Consider the following 25,099-nt stretch of genomic DNA (forward strand, 5'->3'; position numbering starts at 1 on the left):
GATCTGGATGAATGATTTTGGTGACGTAAATTTCTTTTTAACCCAACAATTACTATGAATAGCTAAATTTGGGCGCCAGTCTTGTTTGAGTTTTACTGAGTGTTTGTATGGTCTATTTTTAACCCACTTGATCACATATTTTAATTGTGATGCATGATAAAATAAAATTATAATAATAATAGTAATAAACCTAATTAGGGAAAACTAATCCACCCTGCTTTTATAGGCTTATGCAGAAGTTTAGAACTCACCCTTTGTTTTTTATGTTTTCCATATGAATTTTAATAGCTCATCCTGCCATGTTTTTAATGTCATGTCAGCGATACCAACAGGGTTGCACTGAAACAAAAACAATAACTTTAGAAGGACATTCATCTTTACCAAGGGTACCGTACCTCACCAAGAAATTTAATATTTGTTCCATTCATATTTTTATTATTTTACTCCACATTGGAGGGTAATTTGCCTTAAAAAGATTTGTTATGTTTCTCCACAATACTTATTCCTAAATATTTTAAAGATTCCTTTACCCATTTAAATTTATGTAGCTGACAACAGTTGTTTTGACCCTTTCAGGAATATTAATTCCTAAAATTTCAGATTTATCATAATTTATTTGGAAACGTGATACCTGGCAAAATTCTAAAATCAACTGTTTTATAATTTTAAATAAATCTTCTGGATCCTGCAAGTATAATAAGACATTGTCAGCACACAAAGCTATTTGTATTCTAATCCACAAGACATTCTGATGACCTTTACCAAGGGGCTATTTCTCACCTTTATTGTAAATGGTTTCATTGCCAAAGCAAACAGCAGGGGGAGTAACGGGCAACCCTATCTCATACTCCTAGACAAATTAAAAGGAGGGGATTGATGACTATTAACCAAAACAGATGCTCAAGGATGAGTATAGAGGACCAATATGCCCCTATAAAAACTGATTTTCAAAACCAAACCTTTCCAAAATCTCTCCGAGGTACTCCCACTCCATCTAGTCAAAGGCTTTCTCAGTATCCAAAGAAAACAGCACAGAGGAAGAATTGCTAGAATTAACATTGTAGATCTAATTCAGAGTTCTTCTGATATTATCAGATAGATGCCTGCCAACAGTGAATCCAGATTGGTCCGGGTGAACACATTTGGGCAAGATGACACTTAATCTGTTTGCTAGCACCTTGGCTTAAATTTTAGGATTCATGTTAATTAAAAAAATAGGTATGTATGATGCACAATTGGTAACATCTTTTCTTTCTTTCAGAATGATTACAATTTTTTGCCTCTTTTAATGGATCTGGAATCTCATTCCTCTGTAATACGCCTTGAAACAATTCAGTTAAAATAGGTTTCAGAGTAACAGCCGTGTTAGTCTGTATTCGCAAAAAGAAAAGGAGTACTTGTGGCACCTTAGAGACTAACCAATTTATTTGAGCATAAATAAATAAATTAATTAAATAAATTGCTCAAATAAATTGGTTAGTCTCTAAGGTGCCACAAGTACTCCTTTTCTTTCAGTTAAAATAGGGACCAACACTTGTTCAGAGCTCTATAATACTCCCCAGAAACCTGTGGGACCTGGAGATTTTCTTGGATTTTAAATTCTTAACTACATCTTCAGCTTCCTCTGCCGTAATTTTCCTATCAAGATCTGCCACATCATCCTCTGAGACCTGAGGATTTTATACTTCTCAATATCTATTTATAAATTCAGGATTTGGATGTTCTGAAGTATACAAAGTGTAGAAAAAAGTTAGCAAACATTTCAGAAATCTGTCTGATGCCAGTTACTAAATATCCCTTTTTATTTCTAATCAGAAGGATGGCTGATGTATCCTGTTTGTGTATTAACTCTCTTGCTAAAAGCCTATCAGCTTTATTGCCCTTTTCATAATATTTTTGTTTAATATAGCTAAATGTTTGCTTAGCCTTACCTGTTTGTAACAGTTTAATCTTCCCTCTAATTGCAATTATTTTCTTATACACTCTTTAAGATCCTATAGATTTATGTCTCCTTCCAGAAAAGAAAGTTATTTAACTAAAGTATCTTCTTCAAAGAGCTCTCATCTTTTTGAGGTATGATGTTTTATGTATAGGTATTCCCTTCACTACTGCTTTTCCAGCATCTCGGAGAACCCTCATATCATTTTATTCTTTTCAGTACTGTTTTTCTTCTCCAGTTTACGGTTATGAGGGGGTGATATAACAAAGCTCTATTCAACCACCAGGCCCTTTGTTTTTCCTCTGAGTCCCAGTCTTGCAGCGGAATGATCCAACCAAGTTATAACTCCCAGATTAGCTTTTTTGACCATATTAGCCAATTCTCTAGAAATGAAAATCATATCAATCCTGGAATAAGATCCATGAGTACCAGAATAATATGTATAGTCCCTGACACCCAGATTCATTTCCCATCAGACATCCCCCAGAGCCTCATTTTCTAAGTGATGCAACAACTTTGCACTTGCTCCTCCCCAGTACCTCTGTGTACATACAAATGATCCAAAATGGAATTAAGCACCTTGTTAAAATCCCCCCTAGAATTATATCCCCTTCCATAAAACTTCCCAAGTCACTAAAAAACTGATTTAAAAAAAGCTTGCCTGTGATTGGGACCATATGCATTGGGCAAGGTGAGAAGTTTACTTTTCAAGAACCTCTGAATTAAAATATATCTGCCCTCTGTATTTATATATTGTACTGAAACAATAAAAGAGAAGCATTTAGCAAAAAGTATTGCTACCCTGCTCTTTTATTAGATTGGCCTGGAGAGAGAGATGGTAGCTGAGTCCAAGATGTATTCATGTGTTTATCATAATTTTTCTTCAAGTGTGTTTCCTATAAATAGATTATATTCAGAAAATTCTTTGTCAGCGAGCAGAATACTCTTTTCCTTTTTGTTGGATTATTCATTCCCATAACATGAACAGTCATGACATTAATAAACTCACCCATGAGTAAAGATCTGGCCTAGATTCTGAAGACTCACACACAAACTTATTCTTCCTCCTGGTCCACTTACACATCACCTCTGCACTTGGCTCACTAAGTTTAAGGCATACTTTGTGATATATAAATAAAAACAAGGGATTCTTGTCAACTCCCTATTTTACCATATGCCTTCCTGTTAGTTGCTCTTTTTGCAACATCCCTCTCTTTTGGCCCCTCAGTGTGACTTATATCAACTAGACTCCCTCAGTGGACCAATGTCACAGATGGCACTAAGGGTGTATATTGATTCCTGGATCTGACTCTAAGGGAGTGTGAATTCAATGCTGAGAGTACTAAAAGAAGGTGCACGTTATTTCAGCTTCCCTTAGATTCAATCAAACTAGCCTCTGAATTTGGTCCTCAGTGTATTCTTACCTAACATGTTGGGGACAACACACAACAAAATGAATGAGTGATGAACAAAACTTCCATGTTCCCATGGAGAAACACTGACATCTGAAAGACAAACTAACACAGTGGGAGATTATATTGTGGGTTTATGACTTGAAGAACAAATCCAAACCCTGCTTGATGTTCATAAAAGTCACTTTATTTCTATTTTACATAGCACTTTGAGCTGAATATGCTGCTTGATGGTGGTGCATAATGTGAAATATGTCTCAGCCCCAGTTGCATAGCATAGACTGCTCTTGGACTAAGTTAATTAAAAAGGCTTCTTGTTCCTAAAAATGTAAACAGCCGATGGTTTCCTGATGTCACTTACATTTGGAGATGGCAGTGTAAAAGAGTCTTAAAGTGGGTCCAGATGTAATTAGGCCAAGTGGGTAAAACTCTAGTCTTTTGAGTTCTCATGAAGAATTCCAATAACCTGAGATTCAATCATTGTTTTTGTTGCTAACTTTTGAGTTTCACTTATAGAACCAGATGTAGTATCTTGGATTTCCTCTAGACATGTTTGAGGAAGAAGACTTTTATTTTTAAGTTGAAAATTTAACTGCACTGTTAACCAGCTTCAATGAAGTTTTAAACATATTGGACAAGCAATTTTGTTTAAGAAATAAGATAGTGAAAAAATTAATTGTGAAAATACTGCCAACGATTTCATGATATAGACATTTTTAATATTAAAAGTAAATTGTAAATGTGTCTTTATAAACAATATGCATAAAATACATCTACTATACTAAAGCTTTCTCTCTTTTTTAAATGGTATTTCACAGTAATTTCTTCGGTATGTAATGTTTTCCCTCAAAGAAATAGTGCAATTTGAAGAACGTACATTATGTCAGCAGATTAGAATTTTTGTGGTCATTAATATAAGTCTTTGTAGATTTCTTGTAGGAGTGGATGAAGACTCATATCTGTCTCCGTTTTCCTTATTATTTGCAACAGCTGCACATGTTCTGTTACAATCTGTCTGAGGTCCGTCATTTTCTGAAGCAACTTTGCAAACAGCTGTGATGATTCTGGGTGATTCAACTTTAGTTGGAGCTCCAAAGCTTGCAGCAAATTGTCTTGTATATCTTCAATGGGTTTCACATTCAACAAACCGGGCCGATCTAGGAAAAATAAGTGTGGGGGAAGGAACTAGTGAATAAAATAGTAACTTTGGTTTGGAGAAGAACACCTCAGTCATTTGCTTTCTCAAAGGTTTCTCCAACACACTATCTAAAAGTGGCACTTTTTGAATGCTGTTTGATGATTTCCTATGTTTTTTTAACAGACTCAGCCTTTTATTAGAGCATTCACAAGGAAAAATAGTCTTAGAAAGGGTACAAGCATTGGTTAGTTACAGATATAGAGGTATGTATGTAGTACACTGCAATGCATATTCTATACCAGATTCCCTTGTTGAAGGAAGAGTAAGTAAATAAGATACACTTGAAGGACATCAAAGCCTTCACTAGGTAATTCATCAATGGACATCAACATACAGATAACTGGATCTACTAGTGCTTGATACCTCTTTAAAATCTGCAGATGATTCTTCCTATGATGATGAGGGTAATATAAAAACTTGGATGGGTGCTGAAAAAGCAAACTAGTCAAGCCACAAATGTGACTTCACTGGGAGACATGACTGAGGGCCACAGATTTTGGGCCACAGTGTCTTCATAATTCTAACTTGCTGGATTTAAAGATTTTGTGCTTACTTTTCCCCCAAGTCCATACTCCACTTGGCTTTCAGAGAGCTGTTTATGGTTCCCTGGTTCTGCCCCAGCATCAGTTAGAGGGGATCTCAGGAACCTTATGCCAATGGAGGATTGTTGCATCAGTGACACTGCTTCCTTAGAGATGGTGGGGGGGCTGGTGCTGGAGCTGCCTGTACTGGATTCATGATAGCAGAGAGTTCTCCTCAATGAGGGGAATTCTGTTTTAGACATTTACAACCAGAATTTGAACCCTTTCAGCACATGAGCTATGCAAAGGAACCACATGGAACTGGAGAATCTGGCCCTTCTTTTTGTTTCAGGCTTTTAATATTGAGACCAATTTTCCCTTTTCCCTTCCAATATGCCGTGTCCATCTGGGCTGAAATACTTGATACATGATTTTTTATTTAGTAATAGCATTCCATTGCAGTGCAATGCTGCTTTCAGACTCACCGTTATCTTGTTCTTTAAAAATAGCTTTGCTTAGATCTCTTATTTCACGTGAAACCATTTGACAGAAAGATTAAATCTTTAATAGCAACATTTGTTCTGCTAACGCCTCCCTCCTCCAACTCCTTTTATTAGGTGGTGGCCATTATTATTTAACATGACTCATGGCCTTCATGTAATAAAAAATTTGATTCTATGGCCACAGAAGTTAAGGTCATGGCCGAACACTATTGTAATTGCACTAAATTGTCACATTTGATAATGATTGTCAATGACTTGTTACTGCTTAGGTTGCTAATATGTAACCAACTAAACCCACTTTACATTGGGTATGGCCTACATGTGCCCATGACAAAGAGGTTAATAATTTTACTGCTTAGCCAACAGATTAGTCTCACAAATCGATCAATAAAAAGCAGTGCATACATCTGGGCATAATGGAGGTATTTTCTTCTATATGGAGACCTGTCCAGTGTGGAAAGGAGAGGGGGTGTTCTAAATACATTACTGATTAGGCACTCTGTAGGATGTGTGTCATAATGCATAAAGCACTAGACTGGGACCCAGGAGACCTTGATTCTATTCCCAGCTTGGCCACTGGCCTATAGGGTAATCTTGGGCAAGTTATGTCACTGCTCTGTGTCAATTTCCCCATCTGTAAAATGGGGATAATGATACTTACCTCCTTTATAAAGCACTACTGATGAAAAGCACTAGGTGGTATTATTGCCGGCAGAAGTTGGGGTTGATAGATGAAGTACCTGTTCTCTAGTCACCAGATTAACTCAGCACTAGCTTTACAGGAATCTCACTTCATTTTCACTTTGCTTTTACAATGTTTCCATATTTTAGGCCTTGTCTAGAGTGAGGTTTTTAGCCACCAGTGAAACTAGAACTGATGTAGCTTCCCCCAGTGCAAACCCTTACAGGAGATGCATCACAGTGCTATGAAACTCCACTTGTACTGGTGCAATCTGAACCAGGATAAGAAGCATAGCATATACCGGGGTCGACAACCTATGGCACACGTGCCAAAGACGGCACGCGAGCCAATTTTTAATGGCATGCTGCTGTCTGCCAGGGACAGCAGCGTGCAATTAAAAATCCTGCACGGCCTGGCCCACGCTTCTCCGCCTACCGCTCTCTCCTTCCCCCTCTCCCGGCCTCTTCCCCCAGCGTGCAGGGTTCCTGCCCCTCCTCCTCTCCCTCCCTGTGGCCGATCAGCTGACGGCCCTTGCTACGGAGGGGGAGAGGGAAAAGCGGAGCCGCAGCGCGCTCTCTGCTCCGGGGACCTTGAGAAAGGGGGTGGAATGGGCATATCCCCTCCAGCCTCCTGCCGTTAGCCACTCAGGGCAGGGGGCTGGGAGCACCCCCACGACCCCAGCCCACAGCCCCAGCCCTCTGCCCTGACCCCTGCACCCCCCCAACAACCCCAGCCCTGACTCCGGCACCCCCCACACATACCCAGTCGCCCCCTGCCCTGACGTCTGCACCCTCCTCACACACCCCCAGCCCTGACTCCTGCACCCCAACACATACGCAGCCCCCCCCATCCCATGCCCTGACTCTTGCACCCCCCCACATTCCCACCTGCACCCTCGCACCAAACGGCAGCTGCCCAGGTAAGCGCTCCACACCCAAACCTCCTGCCCCAACCCTGAGCCCCCTCCCTCATTCTAGCTCCTGGCCAGACCCTGCACCCCAATCCCCAGCCTGCTCCTTCAACCCCAGCCCTGTTCTCAGTGCACTCTCACCCTCATCTCAGTGCAGAGAGAGGAAGAGAATGGGCCAGAACCAGGGAGAAAGTAGGTACCTACTCTGTGTGGACAGGGCCGGGACAGAACACCAGCGGACAGAACCCCAGACCGGCAGCAGGCTGAGCCGCTCAGCCCACTGTTGGTTTGGGGTCCCAGCCGCCGGCCCCGCTTAGCCCGCTGCCGGTCTGGGGTTCTGGCTGCTGGCCTCTTGCCAGCTGGGGTCCCAGCTGCAGGCCCCACTCAGCCTGCTGCCGGCCTAGGTGAACAGAACCCCAGGCCGGCAGCGGGCTGAGCGGGCCAGCGGTGTAAGATCAGCATTTTAATTTAATTTTAAATGAAGCTTCTTAAACATTTTGAAAACCTTGTTTACATATGACAATAGTTAATTATATATTATATAGACTTATAGAGAGAGACCTTCTAAAAAATGTTAAAATGTAGTATTGGCACACGAAACCTTAAATCAAAGTGAATAAATGAAAACTTGGCACACCACTTCTAAAAGGTTGCCGACCCCTGGCATATACTGTGGTTTACACAGATGTAATGTGTCTACATTAGGGGTTTGCACCAGGGCAGCTACAGCTACACCAATGGTTAGAAATGCTAAGTGCAGACAAGCCAAGAAACTATAGGCCCTGAGAAGCAGAAAATAGTTGGAGTGCACTGTACTCTGGCTGCATTTCCTCTTTGCCTCTGGCCTGTCACCTGGGAGCAGGGTCAGTGTATAGGTCTTAAACCAGCTCTATGCCAGATGGGGAGATTCCCTTTACAGTGCATATAGTCAAGGGGTCATCTTTGCCCCTTTTCTTTTACCAGGGTGACCTAAAAGGACCTTAGTCCACTGGAGAATCAGGCCTGGACATTATAAAGGGCTAGATTAGTAGTCCTATGATTACTACTCTGCAGAACAACCTCGGATTTAGTTACCAAAACTAGTGGCTTGTTATTTTGGTGGATATGGATATGGAAAGGAGAAAGCAATTTTCATCATAATGCAACGATCTCTCCTATATAAGAGCAGTGTTTAATGTGTCATCCCAGTTCTTCTCAAACAGAATCTGAGTATGATGCAGCTGCAGATCAAAATCTGAGTTTTGAAATTCAGGGGCACTTGGATTTGGGGTTTTGTCTCAAGCTCATTTCTAGCATTTACAAGTATATATTTAACACAGCAATTACAAAATCATAAAGAGAGGAAATCATTACTTAAACTGAAGCAAAAATATGTATTATGTAGAGGAAAGTGAGGATTTATCGGCATGGATGTTCTAGAAACTAGCTATTCCTCTTCACTCAGTGTACTACACATAATAGTAATCTTTTCCCAGAAATCATTATCCCAAATGTTTTAGTACATTTTTAAAGAATGTCTTCCTTTGTTGCAAAACTATAAATCCTGATTTAATTATTAACCTGTGCTTGGCTGGCAGAGGTCACTTACATAAACATATTTTATAAACAAATACCAGTTTACTGGCAATATTAGACTTTTATAACCAAAAATATCTTGTAGTGTAAATATCTGCAAACAGAAAATGAAAAATACCTTCTTATTGATTTCCTAGAGGACTGGAAATATCATCAAGATTTATTTTTAAAACTACCTACCAGACTTTGGATAAATTATCAAGACTTATTTTCAGACTACCTGGGTACATTAAAGTTGGCACAATATACATTTGCTCATATCAATCCTTCATAAACCTCCCAACTGGATATTTCTAAGCTGTTAATAATTTTGTCTTTTGGGATGCTATAGCTTTAAATTTCACTGCCTTGCTGAAGAGGAACACTGAACCAGCTGGTTATGACTCAGTGCACAGCGAAATACAAGTCAAACAAGCATGAAGACCATAGCTTCTATTTCCCTTGGGATTAGCCTCCATTTTCCCCATCTCTCTTAATGCTGGGAATTATCAAGGTGTGAGATTTTCAGATGTAAAACCCAAATCAAGGCAAATCTCATGATCCCCAAATCTGACGTGCAGGACCTCTGAAGCAAACCCAGAATGTCAGCATCTAGGCTGCGATTTACTAAGGGGCCTAAGTGAATTCGGCATTCAAATTCCACTGAAGTTCAGTGGGAGTTAAGTGCCTGACTTCCTTAGGCTCCTTTATAAAACCCAGCCTAATGGCTTTATAATGAAGCACTGGAACTAGGATCAGTGAAACTGGAGATGGCAAAGGCCTATCGGATCATAAAATGTTATTTTTCAATAAGCCAGATCCCGAGAAAGGAAAAGTCCTATTGAAGGCAATACAGATTTTGCCTGAGTAAGGACTTCAGGATATGAGCCATTATTTTGTGTGCTATGCTCTTCTACAAACAGAGGATGACACGATCTCTGTCTCAAGAAGCTTATTTAGATCAGACACAAGACAATACTGTTCAAAGCTATGAGACATGAGGGTTGAAGCTGCAAGCTTTACCTGCACAGCTTGAAGTTAACCACACTCACTGGGGTAGAAGAAGATGTGTTTTTTGTGTAGGGATTAGTATGGGAAGGGAGGTGATTCAGGGCACAAAGAGAGGGAGCTCTAGGCAGAGGTGGCACTATAGAAGAAGATATAAGAGTGGGAAATACATATGGAGTCTTTAGTTGGGAGCCTTGGGAAGAGCATAGATCAGTGGTTCTGAACCAGGGGTATGAGTACCCCTAGGGGTACACAGAGGTCTTCCACGGGCACATCAACTCATCTAAGTATTTGTCTAGTTTTACAACAGGCTACATAAAAACCAGGAATGTCAGTACAAACTAAGGCCATGCCTACACGTATATGCTTACAGCGGCACTGCTGTACCAATACAGCGGTGCTGCTGTAAGAGTACTTGTGTAGCTGCGTTATGCCTATGGGAGTGAACTCTCCCGTTGACATACTAAAACCAGCTCAAAGAGTGGTGGTAGCTGTGTCAGTTGGAGAGCGTCTCCCGCTGACATAGTGCTGTGCACACTGGCGGTTATGCCACTCAGGCACAGATAGTTAGAGGGGGGTAGATAGAAATAAGGAGCAAAGATATGGGCAGGGACAACATTGACATGGCAAGTGAGATGAAGCCAGCACATAGATTTGAAGAGAGGATAGACTAAGCAGTGGGAGAGGTGGATCAGTCCTAGCCACAGCATTTTCACAGACCATAGTAGAAAGAAAGGAGGTGAAAGGGGGGCAAGGATGAATAGGTGGCAGTTGTTAAGGTGAGAGAAGATCAGGATGAGAGAGCAGTGACATAGGATATTATCTTTAAGCTTATGTGAGTGGGAGGATGGTGTAACTGTCAAAGTTACTGGAGAACAGAGCGCATTGAGTCCATTCCCTGCAAGCACAGAGTGCAGTGCTATGGAAGAGTTATTAAAGGGCTATCATCCTGGTAACCATCAGTGTTTCCTCTAATTTTTCACACCCATGTGCGGAATTAATTTTGTTATGTGCACCGATATGGAGATCACATCACCTCCATATTGGTGCACATAACAAAATTCATATGGTGGGGTGGGGCTGAGGGGTTCAGAGTGTGGGAGGGGGCTCAGGACTGGGGAAAAGGGTTGGAGAGTGGGGGTGTGTGTGAAGCCTCTGGCTGGGGGTGCAGGATCTGGGGTGGGGCAAGGGATGGGGGCTCAGGGTTGGGGTGTGGACGGTGAGGGCTCTGGCTGGTGGTTTGGGCTCTGGGGTGGTGCTGGGGATGATGGGTTCAGGTCTGGGGCAGAGGTTTGGGGTGTGGGGGTAGGCTCTGGCTGGGGGTGCAGGCTCTGGGGCGGGGCTGGGGATGAGGGGTTTAGGGTGCAGTGTGGCTTCCTGGGGCTACAGTGGGGAGAGAGGACTCCCCTTCAGCTCTCTTTCCCCGCAGCAGCACCTGGGCTGGGGGGACAGGTGTCTGTCTGTCCCCCGGCCAGGGCAGGTCTAGCTTCGGGCTGGAGGAGGGCCACCTGTTCCCCGGCTGGGACTGTGCTAGGTCGGGGCGGGGCACCTGTCCCCTGGCTGTGGCAGGTCTGAGGCTGGACTGGGGCTGGGGGAGGAGCGTCTGTCCCCTGGCCGCAGCAGATCAGGGGCTGGGCTGGGTTCGGGGTGCCTGTCCACTGGCTGCGTCAGGTCTGGGGCTCGGCTGCGTCAGGCCTGGGGAGGGGTGCCTGTCCCCCAGCCGTGGCAGGTACGGCACTGGGCTGGGTTGGGGCCAGGGAGGGGTGCCGCAGCAGGTCCAGGGTTCTGGGAGAGGCATCTCTCCCTGACGCAGCCCTGAGCACCTGCACAACACTTAAGAGGCAGCTGCCCGACTGCGCAACTTAGAGGGAACTTAGGTAACCATCATAATTTTTAGACTATTTCTTCATCTATGTTACAAAGGTCATTTCAGGTTATTAAAACTGAAAGTATTTTAAAAGTCTAATTTACTTTTCACCACTTGTACTCATTGCTAACTATCTGTCTTTTGTCTGGCTTGGACAATGGAAGCAAACTAGACTATTTCACTTTTTGTTTATTATTGGTTAGTTTTGCTTTCTGGTTCTCATTCATTAGTACAAGTCTATGTCATTTGGTTTGGAAACACTGCAGGACAATGTTTAAATCCAAATAAACTGTCTTCAATTATTGGAAAAAAAAGTTAATTAAAATTGTACTGAGATTTGTAGAGTATTTTTTTTCAAAACAACCCCCAAATTCTGGGTCTAAATTACCTGTCTGTATCTGTCTAAAGTGATACTTCACGTTTTCTTAGACAAAAAATAGGTTTTACATATTTGGAAGCCTCTTTCAGGCTTGAATGTCCTTAAAATTAACTATATTTTTTGTTATTTCTCACTTACAAAACGTCCATCTGCATGTCTTTATGTTTTATGCTAGCATGCAAAATTACATTACATTTTATGTCTGTAACAACCATCATTAGTCAAGGTCATTTGGAGTTTAAATAGACATTCCGAAATCATAATATGATAAAATACATAAAGAGACATAATGGCTGATTAAACACTTTTTTTCTAGTGCTATTTCTGCTGCAGAGGCAGATATGACTCAGCAGTTTGGGTTTTACTCACCAGTCTGTAACATGCAGTGCACTCGTCAGGTTTTTGGTTCAAAGCCCACAGTAGTTATCTGCAGTTGCTGGTCTGATTAGGAAGTATTTCCTTGTTCTGACATGATTACTACAAGGGTAATTTTTATAACGGTCAATGCTAAAATCCTTGGTAGTATTCAGTGATGAAACCTCAAATTTTTCATATTGTGGTCAAATGATTTAATATAACAGTTAACAAAGAACAGCTATTCAGGGCTCATGAACTGCTCCAAAACATACAGTAGGAGACCTGATAAGTCAGAAGCAGAGATAGGCCAGAACCAAAATCCTGGGTCCAAATGCACTCAGACTGACAGAGTCTGGATCTGGATCCAAACTTTGTAGCTAGACCTTTTTACAACTGGACAGACCAAATTCCCATATCCAAACATTCTTCCAAATTTGTGGGCTATTAAGTGGTGGAGTTGGGATCTGGAACCAGACTTACTGCTTGGACGAAGGTTGTCAATTTTGGTTGGACATATTCCTGTAGGTTTCATCACATGACATAAACTTTAATTAAAGATTAATTTTTAATTCCTGGAAACTGCAGGACAATTCTGGAGGGTTGGCAACCCTAGCTTGGCACCATCTATAGTCAGAGGAATGACTATGCAAAAATGACCTTGTAGATTCCCTATTTATTCTGTCTCAGAGACTTCCTGAACAAATTTGCTAAATTTATAGCACGAGTGAATTAAGACTAAAGATGGCTTACATTCTCCAAAACTTCTAGCATCCCCTTCTCCTGAGACATGTACAGGGGTGAAAGTAAAATTTCTCTTACCAGTATGGTGGGGGAGGGCAGCTTCCTCCACCAGGAAGAGGCAGGGTCTCGGGTGGAAGGGGTGGGGCTAGGGGGGGTCAGCCTCCCCCAGCCAGCCCGCCCGTGCTGCCCGGCGCTCCAGCAGTGATTTAAATCGCCAGCCCTGGGGTAGCTGCTCCTTTTGCTCCCCCCACCGTCGGTGGCCCTGCCAGTAAGGACCAGGAAGGGCTGCCAATGCGGGACACAAAAGGAGCTGCTATGTTAAAGCGCTGCCACGACAGTGCTTTAAGCGCAGCGCTTTAAAGTCAGCAGTACGGGCCAATACAGACAGCCACTTTTTACTGGTGTGCCGTACTGGGCCGTACCACCTTACTTTCACCCCTGGACATGTCTTTCCCCCAACCCTGACAGACTCCTTGTTCTTTCCTACCTAAGCAGAATACTTCATCCCAGTTTACCCCACAGAGACAGGTTCTTGGTGTATGTTCTCTCCCCAGAGTCAGTCAGGGCTTCTGCTCAGACTCACTACAGTGTAGGGATCCACTCTGAACCAAGGAATCTAGATCACAAGGATCCTGCTTTTAATACACCTCTGTTTACAAGACAAAAGGACAATTTTTCTCTAATATTCAGCCCTACAAACTCAGTGTAGCATCTGAGAGTGAAGCTAGCTTCTTTTTGGCTGTGCATTGTCACCAGTGATGCAGAAGCTGTCATTTTACTGATGATGCATGAGTCTGTATAGACTCCAGATGTACATGCTCTACACTGCTAATGAGTAAAAGCTTGGTTTGATCAGTAAACTAAGAAAAATCAAATTGAAGACACATATGCTATGTGCTTTTAAAAAAAGCCATTGTTCTAACTTTATTTGTATTTAATATAATACTTTGTAAGCATGGTAAACTCCCCAACATTAATCCTAAAACCACAGGAAAAGCTCTAAAAGATTATTTTTCTCTACAAATTCTAAAGCAAAGTAAATGTGAAAACTTAGTTAAGCATGCATTTTAGTGCTCAATGTGCTATATTGTTGCGGGGGGTGGGGGATGGCTGGGAGAGGGCAAGGTAGGGTGTTGGGTCAATTAGACCCTGATTCAGCAAAACACTTAACCATGTACTTAATCTTCTTAGCAGATGCACAATATGCCGCAGGTGGCATGTGACCAGGATTCATCACTGAATTTGGTCTGCCAGTTGGATCATGAGCTTCCCTGGCCCGCGTATTGACGTGGAGTGCGATGTGAACACTGATCCATGCCCCCCGTGTACTTAATATTATGGATGGACTCAAGTATGTACTTTCGTGTTTTCCTGAATCAGAGCCTCAGTGTATCAATGTTTTAATTCACCTTCTCTTAATACTTTTCACAGTTGGGATGCAACGTAGTAGAATCAGAAATTTAGTATGCTCTAGTCCTTCATATGTAAAAGTATTTCTATCTGTACGATATACACATAAACCCTCATAAATACATATACATACACACGTAAAATAGTTCTTTAGTTCTATTTGGAGAAATAATTTATAAACTCAAACACACCTGAACAAAGAAAAAGACAGAGACATAATGGGAAAAAACAGCCAATCAAACACATTTTCATTCTCTCTATATGCAACCAGCATATGATCTTGCCCAGTGAAATAAAGGTTCACAGAAATGTCATACCACAGCCACACTCAGCTTTATAGAATTTTAAAGATACCTCAAGCTCTTTACCAGGTATTTTGGCAACACTAAAAAACACCAGGAAACCACAGCAGAAAAGTAAATGAGACACAGAGGAGAATAAGTTCTACACAGTTAACTTTAGCTTAATTAAACAACGATTTACACATGTTTGGAGGGGATAGGCTTAGAATTGCCTTCACCATTGTGCTAGTTTGTAAAATGAGATACTCCTTTCTACCAATCCAATCCAAATTAATGTACACAGCTAGAAGTCTTATTCCCCTTAAAAAGAGGACCAGGAACAATAGAAAAAGCCCTTTCCTTCTTCCCCTTTGGCCTTCCTCTCACAGAGGTTCCCTTGCAGCCTCCATTAACACACTTTTATCTCTTTTGCAGTAATCTTGTCAATTACAAACTTTATAGGAGGAGGGTATGCTAGTGTGGAGAAAAAGCGTGCTTTCAAATTAATCCAGAAATGGGCATGAAACAGACCACTTTTGAAGTCTAATATTTCCCTTTCCGTCTGCTTGCATTACTTTGATACCTCCTATTAAACACTGAGATTTCTTTCCATTTTGATGCAAAAATATTAGTTTTTCAAGCACCATTTCCCCATCATAAATGTTTATATGTGGGACTTTTCTCTTTTGATATGAAGCCAAGCAAGCGGCCTTCCAACTTGAAAGATAATGACTGCCTGTGAAATGAGTAGGGCTCTACCAAATTCACGGCCAAGAAAAGTGCATCACAGACGGTGAAATCTGGTCTCCCACCATCTTGTGTGTGCTTTTACTCTATACTATACAGATTTCACAGGGAAGACCAGTGTTTCTCAAAGTGGGGGTCCTGACCCAAAAGAGGTTTGTGGGGGGGTTGCAAGGTTATTTTAGGGGGCCGTGGTAGTTCCATCCTTACTTCTCTGTTGCCTTCAGAGCTGGGTGGCCAGAGAGTGGCAGCTAGCTCTGAAGGTGGCACTTTGCCAGCAATAGCACAGAAGTAATGGTGAAAATACCATACCATTCCACCCTTACTTCTGCACTGCTTCCTTCAGAGCTGGGCGGCCAGAGAATGGCGGCTGCTGACTGAGGGCCCAGCTCTGCAGGCAGCAGCATAGAAGCAAGGATAGCAATGTCATATCTTGCCATCCTTACTTCTGTGCTGCTGCTGGCAGTGGCTCTGGCTTCAGAGCTGGGCTCCCGGCCAGCAGCCACCGCTCTCCAGTTGCCCAGCTCTGAAGGTAGCATCCCCGCCAGCAGCAGCACAGAAGTAAGGGTAGCAGTACCGCAACACCCCCCTACAATTACCTGGTGGCCCCCCCCCCAACTCTTTTTTGGGTCAGGACCCCTTACAATTATAACACTATGACATTTCAGATTTAAATAGCTGAAATCATGACATTTACGATTTTTAAAATCCTATGACCATGAAATGTACCAGAATGGACCGTGAATTTGGTAGGGCCCTAGAAATGAGCATATAGTTGCAATCCTCTTCCCAGAGAAAAGGTGTCTTAAATCCACCCTTGTTGACAGCCAGTTTAAGGACTTAATGGGTATAAAGCCTGAACTATTCTTTCCCCCTAAAGGTAGCCCTTCTAGGTCAGTGTTGCAGCACATTGTCAGGACTGTAGGGGGAAGCCTGCATACACAGTGCCATAGCTGTTCTGCAGATCAAGGTCTCCAGGGGTATCAATACAGCACTATTCACAAGCTTATTTGCAGGATTTTTTTTTTTTTTTGAAGAAAGAAAATACAGCATTAAGAAACAGTCCTTTTCTCTATGGAACTGCTGAAAATCTTAAATAATCTACATGCTGCTCCCTCTCAGATCTCCTGTTTCAAGGGCTTCCTTTGAACACACTGTTCAGCTTCTTGGAATGTTTCTCATTTAGTATTACTGTTAAATAGCGAAACCATTTACCTATTGAAGCCAGGGTTGCTTGGATGTCACAGAACAGCAAATACATCTATCATCCTAGAGTTCTTGTTTTTAATGGCCTGCAAGAGGTTGGGGGCAACCTTCAGCATTGATTTAACTGGATCTGTGACCATTCACAGCAGCTGAGAATCTGCCTCTAGGAGTATGTGATGCAGGTGATGACAGGAAGGGAAAAAAACTTTTCCGAAAACATTTTTCTAAATCTCATTTTACCAGAATGTGTTTCTCAAAATTATAGTAACTAAAAAAAAAATGCTCTGATGAAAATTTTACATTGCTAACAACGGGATAAAAAATGTCTCTTTTAAGAAATGGGGATTATTCTGTTGCCCATGAACAGCAACTCTGTCTCATCAGCATTTTTTTATATAATTTATTTTTTTTTGCCTGAATTAAATATTTTCAGTATTCTTTTTAAGCAAAATGTACAATGGCACATTAAGAACAGCTGTTTAGCATTATAATAATGAGCACAGTGCAATATCTGAAATGACTGAAAGTGAGCTAGCCCACTGTGCTTTGAATGGCTCAGCTAGAACTCAAGTGGGTGACTATGGAGGTGGGATTCTTTTTAATTTGTTGCCATTATTGTTAATTTGTCGTTTCTCTCGTCATTTTGATGTGGGCATTTTGCCTTGTAAAATAGACCATAAATGCTACTGTTTCAGTCTCAAGAAATGTATAAGTTTTAGAGAAACTGTGATAAATTCCAAATGATTTCATTTCACAAACAGAAATTTTTCCTGTGTAATGTTTCAGCTGGAAATATCTCCAGCTCTCCTTTTCTTTCTTTTTCTCTTTAAACAGTGTAAGAGGTACCACTTAAGGAGACAGTGGAGCCAACATTATTTCCCTAGCCTATGACAGAATCACTTACCCAAAAGCAAAGCATTTGGCTGGAGTGTTTTTGTAAGTTTCTGAGAGCAGTCACTAGGTTTTTTCCCCCTTTCTGTGGTATTGCAACATATACCCAAAAGACTTTTTGAGGTGGCTTTAACATTACAGTATTCTTTGAGTCAGTGGCCTCTGAATAAAGGTGTAGTGGTTTTAGAACTCATATTTTCAGGTGACACTGGCCTGGTTCTTCAATATTTTGGTAGGCTAACTTCCCACTGAAACATCAGCAAGAGCATCCAAAAGAGCAGGGTTTCACTTCCATATTTTGTCAGACCTGTCTGTATTAAATTACCTACTGCAAAGAAGGAACACTGTTCTTCATGTACTCCCACAGAACATATTAATATAAACTACAGCTGGAACGGATTATAAACATTAGTTTGTTATAGGTACAATTGGACTCTGTAGACTAGAGGACATCCCCAAGTAGGAAGCAAGTTGTCATTGTCTTGGATAAGGGATGAGCTTTTTCAAAACATCGTCTTTCTTATTTTAAAACAGTCCTGAAAGCAGGTAGAAGGATATCACCTTCAGAAATCTGTTTTCATATCAGAAAACTATAGGATTTTTATGTACAGTGGCTGGATGAGATTCTGAACTAATTAAAACTAATTAATTAAATTCAAAAAGTGGTTCATGAATCTCGGTTTTCAGATTATTCATGTAAGAAAAATTATTATTGGTTGATTAATCTGGTTCACAGAAATTAACATTTCTTAGTGGGTTATTATCCTCCTGGGATCCAAAATGTAAGATGACTTACCTCATACTTGTTTCCTCTAATGCAAAACAAACACCACTGAAATTTAACAGACCCAGTTTTGCAGCTACAGATTATGAGTTCCCTTTTTTCAGTTAGAAATGGGAGAGCTTTTAAGGGCCTGTTTCTCATCTGTTAACTTTTCTGTAATATCAAAAAACTCAGACTTTATTGGCTCACTTTCTGGAGTGTCTTTTTAAGATTGTATAATTCCATCCCCCCCAGCCAACCAAAAATGTACTCCTATCATATTCTGCTTTATTGAATTAATTCAAAGTCCTCAGGGATCCATTTGTTTGAAAGTCTTGCTCAAGCAAAGGTCTTCTGAGAAAAGTTGTACTTGTTTGAAGTGGATTTAGCTAGTCTAATAGAACATGTTGTGATATTTTCCCTGAATGAAACATAATGCCAGAAAGTAATTTTACATTAATTTAAACGTGATGTATGGTATATCATACATAACAACACACTCCAAACAAAATGTTTGATTTTTGTATGTTAGCATGTGGTGTTTATGTTTAAAGATAATTCAATAAAAAAGCACTCTGCTTTGCTGTGTTGAAGACCTGAATTCAGAAACGTGCACAGGTCTGCCATGACATCTGTGGTGCAGAACTGAGAATAAGCGTACAGGCCAGCTGGGCCAAATTCTCATTTGGGTTACAGTTGTAACACTGAAGTCAATGGTTCCAGCATAGAAGAGCTGACTCTGGCCTACAGTGTAGGCTTGATGTATCTGGTTTTCTATGGAAAGAGTGCTGCTTTGGACAGCTGCCTGAAAACTGATCCACAGAATACCAGAGATGTGACAGCGTTAGAAAAAGGCGGGCGATACCAATTGCTTCTTCTAAAGAAGAGTGAAAATTCACTGTCCTCTTTGGCATAAAGTTGAAGATATTGCATACACATTGATGCCTTAACTTCTGTACCCGTTCTGTCCACAAAGCATAGACATTGCTATTAGCCTAGCAGCATAGAAAAGGTTGAACCGACCATGAGGGCATGTTTTTTTCCTAGTGTTAATAGGCTCTCACTTTCTTGAGTAACTCATTCATTTTTTTTTCTTTTTAAGGTGAACAAAACCCTATGTGGGTCAATATCACTGACTGAATTCAAATAACCTTACATTCCTGAGAGTCAAATGCTGACTCCTTATTCATTTGAAATTCTTATTGAATCCAAGCTATTAATATAAAATTAAGAGGCTGCACGAGCTAATTGTAAGTGAAAAAGAATTCTTACTACAGTAGGGTGACTTTTAAATGGTTTTGCTGGTAAGATTCCCACCCTTGCTGTTTTAAGTAAGACCATTCTGATTTAATTTTTTTAAGATGAAAAATACTGCTGACTCAGCAGGCATGTCCAGCTCAATCAGTAACAACAGCACATTTGCATTGGCAGTTTGTGACTGAGACTGAAGGAAAGCAAGGAATATCAAGACAGTAGAGAGCTGATCAAAGGCTACATTTAAGCAATCTGGTCTTGATCTCTTAGTAGTGATCCCTTGTCTGTTTTCACAGGAGTTAAAAGCAGCAACCCTATTATATAAAATTGCATATTAAATAAGGCAGTGCTTACCTCCACTGAGTATAATGACAGCTATAAATATTGCCAGGTCACTATCATCTAGTTCCAGTGCATTGAACTTCACAGCAAACTCAAATTTGGGCTCCATAAAGTCACAAAAAGGTTTTCTCAGGCTCTTCAGAAACTCCCGCGTCATGAATCCTTGTCCATTGGATATGAGAACTCCATCTTTATTCATCAGTGAGGCCAGCAACGTATATATGATCTCGTGGACACCGTATTTCAGGAGAGTTACTTGATCATTCAGGTCAAGGTTCACAAAACCTGGAATGCTTTTGGCAAATTCTGTGATCTCCTGCACTGCCTCCACTGAGCGAAACTGACACCTCTGGAAGATGCGAATTGCCACCTCTTTGTTCTGCTCCTGCAGGGGTGTGACATGTTTGCAATTGATCTGATCTTCACCCATCATTAAGGAGTTCATGTCGTAAATAACGAATGGCTAAAAATAAAAGTAAAAATGGGATTGAGTTTCATGTGTCCTTCCTACATACATTATCCTACTGAAAGACTATAAAGGCATAAACCATTGTTAACAAACCCATGAAAATTGGCATGGGATGTGTAAATACGCATCAATATACCTAGTAGTTTTGCTTTTGGGTTAAAATCCAGATAAATCCACTGAAGCAAACTTTCTTCCAGCATTAAAAACGGTTCGCAGAAAGGGCCAGTAATTCCAACAGATTTCCTACACTTGCTGGGAACCCCCTTCCTGGAGTTTTGGGATTTGGAGAGGGTAATTTTTTAAATAATTCAAGGAAAGCAATTCCTTTTAAAATACAGAACTGATTTTCACTCCTAAAGAGCGTCTATTAATGTTTTTGTCCTCTCTTAGTTTCACAAGTTTTTTTTCTATAAGAATTCAAAGTTCAGAAAGTTATTTAATAAAACAATATTATCTCTTTAACGTGTATTTTAATAGTTTACATCCAATAACATATTACCCTTAAATGTTTAATTTGTAGTTATGTAGGTACAATACTTTTTCTATAGATAGACATAATATGTTCACATTTACATTACTTCATATGCTGTTATGCTCATTTTAAATACAAGTCCTAGTAAGTGTTACAAATAATTGCAACTATTTTACTTTGACTATCTTGTAAATGGCATCTTCTGTTACACTGATATATTAAAGGACTTCAGAGTTATTTAAACTCAAATAACTTGTTAATGAGAAAAAAAGTCCTTGATGCAAAAAATAGTATGCTGTAAACTAGAACAAAGCGAATTCAGGTCACAACAATGAGTCTGCCTGTTAAAAATACCCAACTAGAATAAGTCAATTTGAAAACAAATTAGCAAAACTAATGCCAGCAAAATTCTTCTATGATCTGGAAACAATCTATTTCAGAATAAACAGATGTGAAGCCCAATGACAAGATCTGTTAAAAGAAGTGAACAAGTGAATACTACGAATTTATCTTAGGAATGGCTATCCTTCGGGCCAAATTATTTAAAAATAGTGCATGCATCATTTACCCAGGATTGTATTAGTTTATTTGCGAAAAATAAAGCATGGACCCTCCCCAATATTTGGTAATATTTGATTTTCCCCCCTGACAATTCACTCTCTCTTCCTTCCATTTTCCCACGCATAAGTAATTATCTGTTATTCACCTCAACTGAAGTAAGAAACACAGGGAGGTATAATTTCTAACATGCTTTTTAGCCTTCATGTATTCAACCCATTGACTTCAATGAGCACTGGATCAGGCCCTATGTTACTGACTCCCAAAAAAGTAATTTAAACATGCGCCAACAATTGGATCATGTTCTGCTTCTAAGAAACATACAATTTTAATTGTTTAATTGTGAAATTGGATGGAAAACCACAATGTTACATTTGAGAGGGGAGAAGGAGATGTTGATAAGGGAGAGCTACAATTTGTAAGATATCAGCTATCTTTAGTACCACTCTATTGTGTTGCAGCTGCAGAAATATTTCTTCAAACTGAGACCTACGTATTTATCTGTGAATGGTTGATCCACTTCTTATTAAAGCAAAATAAAATAATAAATAACCACAAGGTGCTACGTATTTCTATTTGGCATTTACTTTTCTACCTCAATTCTACATATACCAAAGTTTCTGTTTAAGTCTTTGATTTGCCTTTTGGCACCAGTCATACAAAATTCATAGGTCAGAAATTCCAAGGCCAGAAGGAACCACTGTGATCACCCACCCTGACCTCCTGTATAACACAAGCCTTAGAATTTCCCCAAAATAATTCCCCAAAAGAGCATATCTTTTAGAAAAAACATACAATCTTCGTTAGAAAATTACCACTGATTGAGAATTCAATGGTTAATTACCCTCACTGTTAAAAATTTACAACTTATTTCCAGTCTGAATTTGTCGAGGTTCAACTTCCAGCTATTGGATCATGTTATACTTTTCTCTGCTAGATTGAACAGCCCATTATTAAAATATTTGTTCCCCATATAGATACTTATAGACTGTAATCAATTCACCCCTTAACCTTTTGTTTGTTAAGCTAAATAGATTGATCACTATAAGGCATGTTTTCTAATCCTTTAATCATTCGTGTGGCTCTTTTTTGAACCCTCTCCAATTTATCAACATCTTTCTTGAATTGAGGACACTAGAACTGGACACAGTATTCCAGCACGGGTTGCATCAGTGCCAAATACAGAGGTAAAATAACTTCTCTACTCCTATGTGAGATTCCCCTGTTTATGCATCCAAGGATTGCATTAGCCATTTTGGTCACAGTTTTACACTGGGAGCTCATGTTAAACTGATTATTCACTATGACCCCCATCCTTTAAGTATGGCCTACACTCTTTATTTCTGCATATATGCATTTACATTTAACTATATTAAAATGCATATTGTCTGGTTGTGCCCTGCTTACCAAGCAATCCAGATCACTCTAAAATATACAAAAGTCTGGTGGCAAAAACTTTTAATACCTTTTAAAGTATTTTATTTGGAACCAGACCTTTAGAAATCAGTCTTGGGAACTGTGCAGTCTCTCTGTGGAATGTATTTGCTATTGTCTTTGACTAGTCTTTTTTGATATTTAAAGTCAGCACAAAAAAATCCTGCTATTCTTTGACAATGCTTCCAAAAATAAAGATTTTAACCTCTTTGCAATGCCACTCCTGCAAAATAATTTACATTGCTCTTGACAAAGGACGCAATGCACCTACCTACAAGCCCATCATACCCATTTGCTTTGTTCCTGGATCTCAGGTTCCTGCTATGAAATAGAAGTAAGATGCCTGAAAATTCTGGGTACTGGCATGTAAATGAGCACACCAAGCATCCCATCTGGTTACATAATTTCTATATCCATTACTACTACAACAAATATCTTTATCTTCCAAACGCAACAAGTTCTTTTCTCTGGGCCAGATTCTGATAGCCTTACCTTGGCACTGATTCTTAAAGACTTAACTTCTTGTAATCTGGCTGCAGAGACGTAAAAGCAATTTCAAAGCTATTAGTAGTAGATGGGGTCCCTGCTCATACAATCCACCAGTAAGGGTTTGTCTCCATAAGAACATTGTTTCAATTTAATTAAATCAGTTTAGAAGCCTAGTTAAGCTAAACTGATATGAGGCACTCTTAAAACTGAAACAAAAGTATCCACATAAGAGAGTTACACCAATTTAATTAAATCAGTATCTAAACCAATTTAGTTAAATTAGCATAATTTTCTTATGTAGAAAAGGCCTAAAACAAAACTGGCTGTGCCATTATGAAAGTGACCAGCTGGCAAACCTAGCAACAGGCCATTCGTTTCAGTCAAAATACAAGGCAGTGTAAGATACATCACTAATTGTTTGCCTACAATTCTATGACAATCGTTTTAATTTCAAGATGTGTGACAGCACATGGTAGGAAAAGGACAGATATGTCTCAAGACTTATTGAACATGTTCTTCCAGTCCTGGCAACAGAGGAATATTTTTCATATAAATAACTGGATGGAATAATGACTCCATGAGTTTAGCCTACTAAACATCTACTTTCATTACTGCTGGGTCACTCGCTTTCATTCTTTCTAGATTCCTAGTTGCTCCTCCAGCACCAAACTCGAGAAAAGCATCATGGATAACATCTGTTCCCAGATTACTGTTCTGCTATGCTGATAACAGTACTTCAATGGGGCTCAGCCCACTCATATTACAGAATGAAAAACAAAAAGAGTTGACAATAGTCAAGAAAATATGCAATTTAAAGGCTCAAATGAACTCTGTAACCTGAAGCTTATTTTGCCATGGCTGGTGAGCACTGTACATTCCAGAAGAGGACTTGTTACTTAGTAATTTTAGATTCCACACACTACCTTAGCATATCCAATCATTTTCAGGTGACGCAGATGCTACTGCAATTAAAAAAGGTATAAATTTAAACTGTGCCCATAGTAAACAGTTTGATGTTCTAGAGCACAAAGTCCATTACAGTACAAATAATATAAAAGTTTTAATCATTATTTACTGACTGAGTGCATCCACTCTTCCAGTGGTATGTAAACATGTCCTGAAAAGTGGTAGCAATTATATAGGGGTTTGTCTATTTATGTATTGTTTTATGGCAAACTCTAGCCTGGTGATTGGTTTAAATAGAACATCATGTGATGGTACACTATATACATTGTATGAGCATTGCATCAGCATAATATCCAGGCATTACCAAGTCACTTCCAAAGTCCAGACAGTTATTAATTAACCAGCCAACAAAGCATAGCAGTACAGTTCATTCAGATCTCACACAGCTCTGGAGTATTTCTCAGAATGGAAATTGTGAATGTGCTGTCCTACCACAAATTTGGAACAAATGAAGAAGAGTTCACCCCTAAAAACTCCTACCCAAACTTCATAATGGGCCCAGGGGATGCTGGGTGTTTAGGTCTCAATCCTGCCAACAGTTTTATGTGAATAACTTTACGCCAGTGACTATTACTATTGACTGGAGTGTGACTACTCATATACATAAAATTATTTGTGTGCATAAGTGTTAGCAGGATCAGAGGCTCAGTCAGTGCTGTTTAGATGTCCAATCAGCATGAACACATTAGATAAAGCAGACAGTTGCTTAGTTTAATATTGACTCTAATTGCATCAGTTTAAGTATGTGA

The 25,099-nt window shown here is 40.1% G+C and overlaps 1 protein-coding gene across 3 annotated transcripts in view; it reads right to left on the minus strand.

Annotated features, from left to right (window-relative positions):
- Positions 1 to 3,520: 3,520 nt before the first annotated feature.
- The window catches only part of PPARG (peroxisome proliferator activated receptor gamma), a 106,702-nt gene continuing 85,123 nt past the window's right edge, over positions 3,521 to 25,099 (minus strand). For all 3 annotated transcript variants that reach the window (XM_027818933.3, XM_043551830.1, XM_043551829.1), the window contains 2 exons: positions 19,975 to 20,425; positions 3,521 to 4,508 (listed from right to left, as the gene is read on the minus strand). In XM_027818933.3, coding sequence (XP_027674734.2) covers positions 4,261 to 4,508; positions 19,975 to 20,425 — 699 coding nt within the window. In that variant the 3' untranslated portion in view covers positions 3,521 to 4,260. The remainder of the gene's footprint in view (positions 4,509 to 19,974; positions 20,426 to 25,099) is intronic.

This window comes from Chelonia mydas, chromosome 7 (genome assembly GCF_015237465.2).
Source record: "Chelonia mydas isolate rCheMyd1 chromosome 7, rCheMyd1.pri.v2, whole genome shotgun sequence".
In the NCBI taxonomy this organism is placed as follows: Eukaryota; Metazoa; Chordata; order Testudines; family Cheloniidae; genus Chelonia; species Chelonia mydas.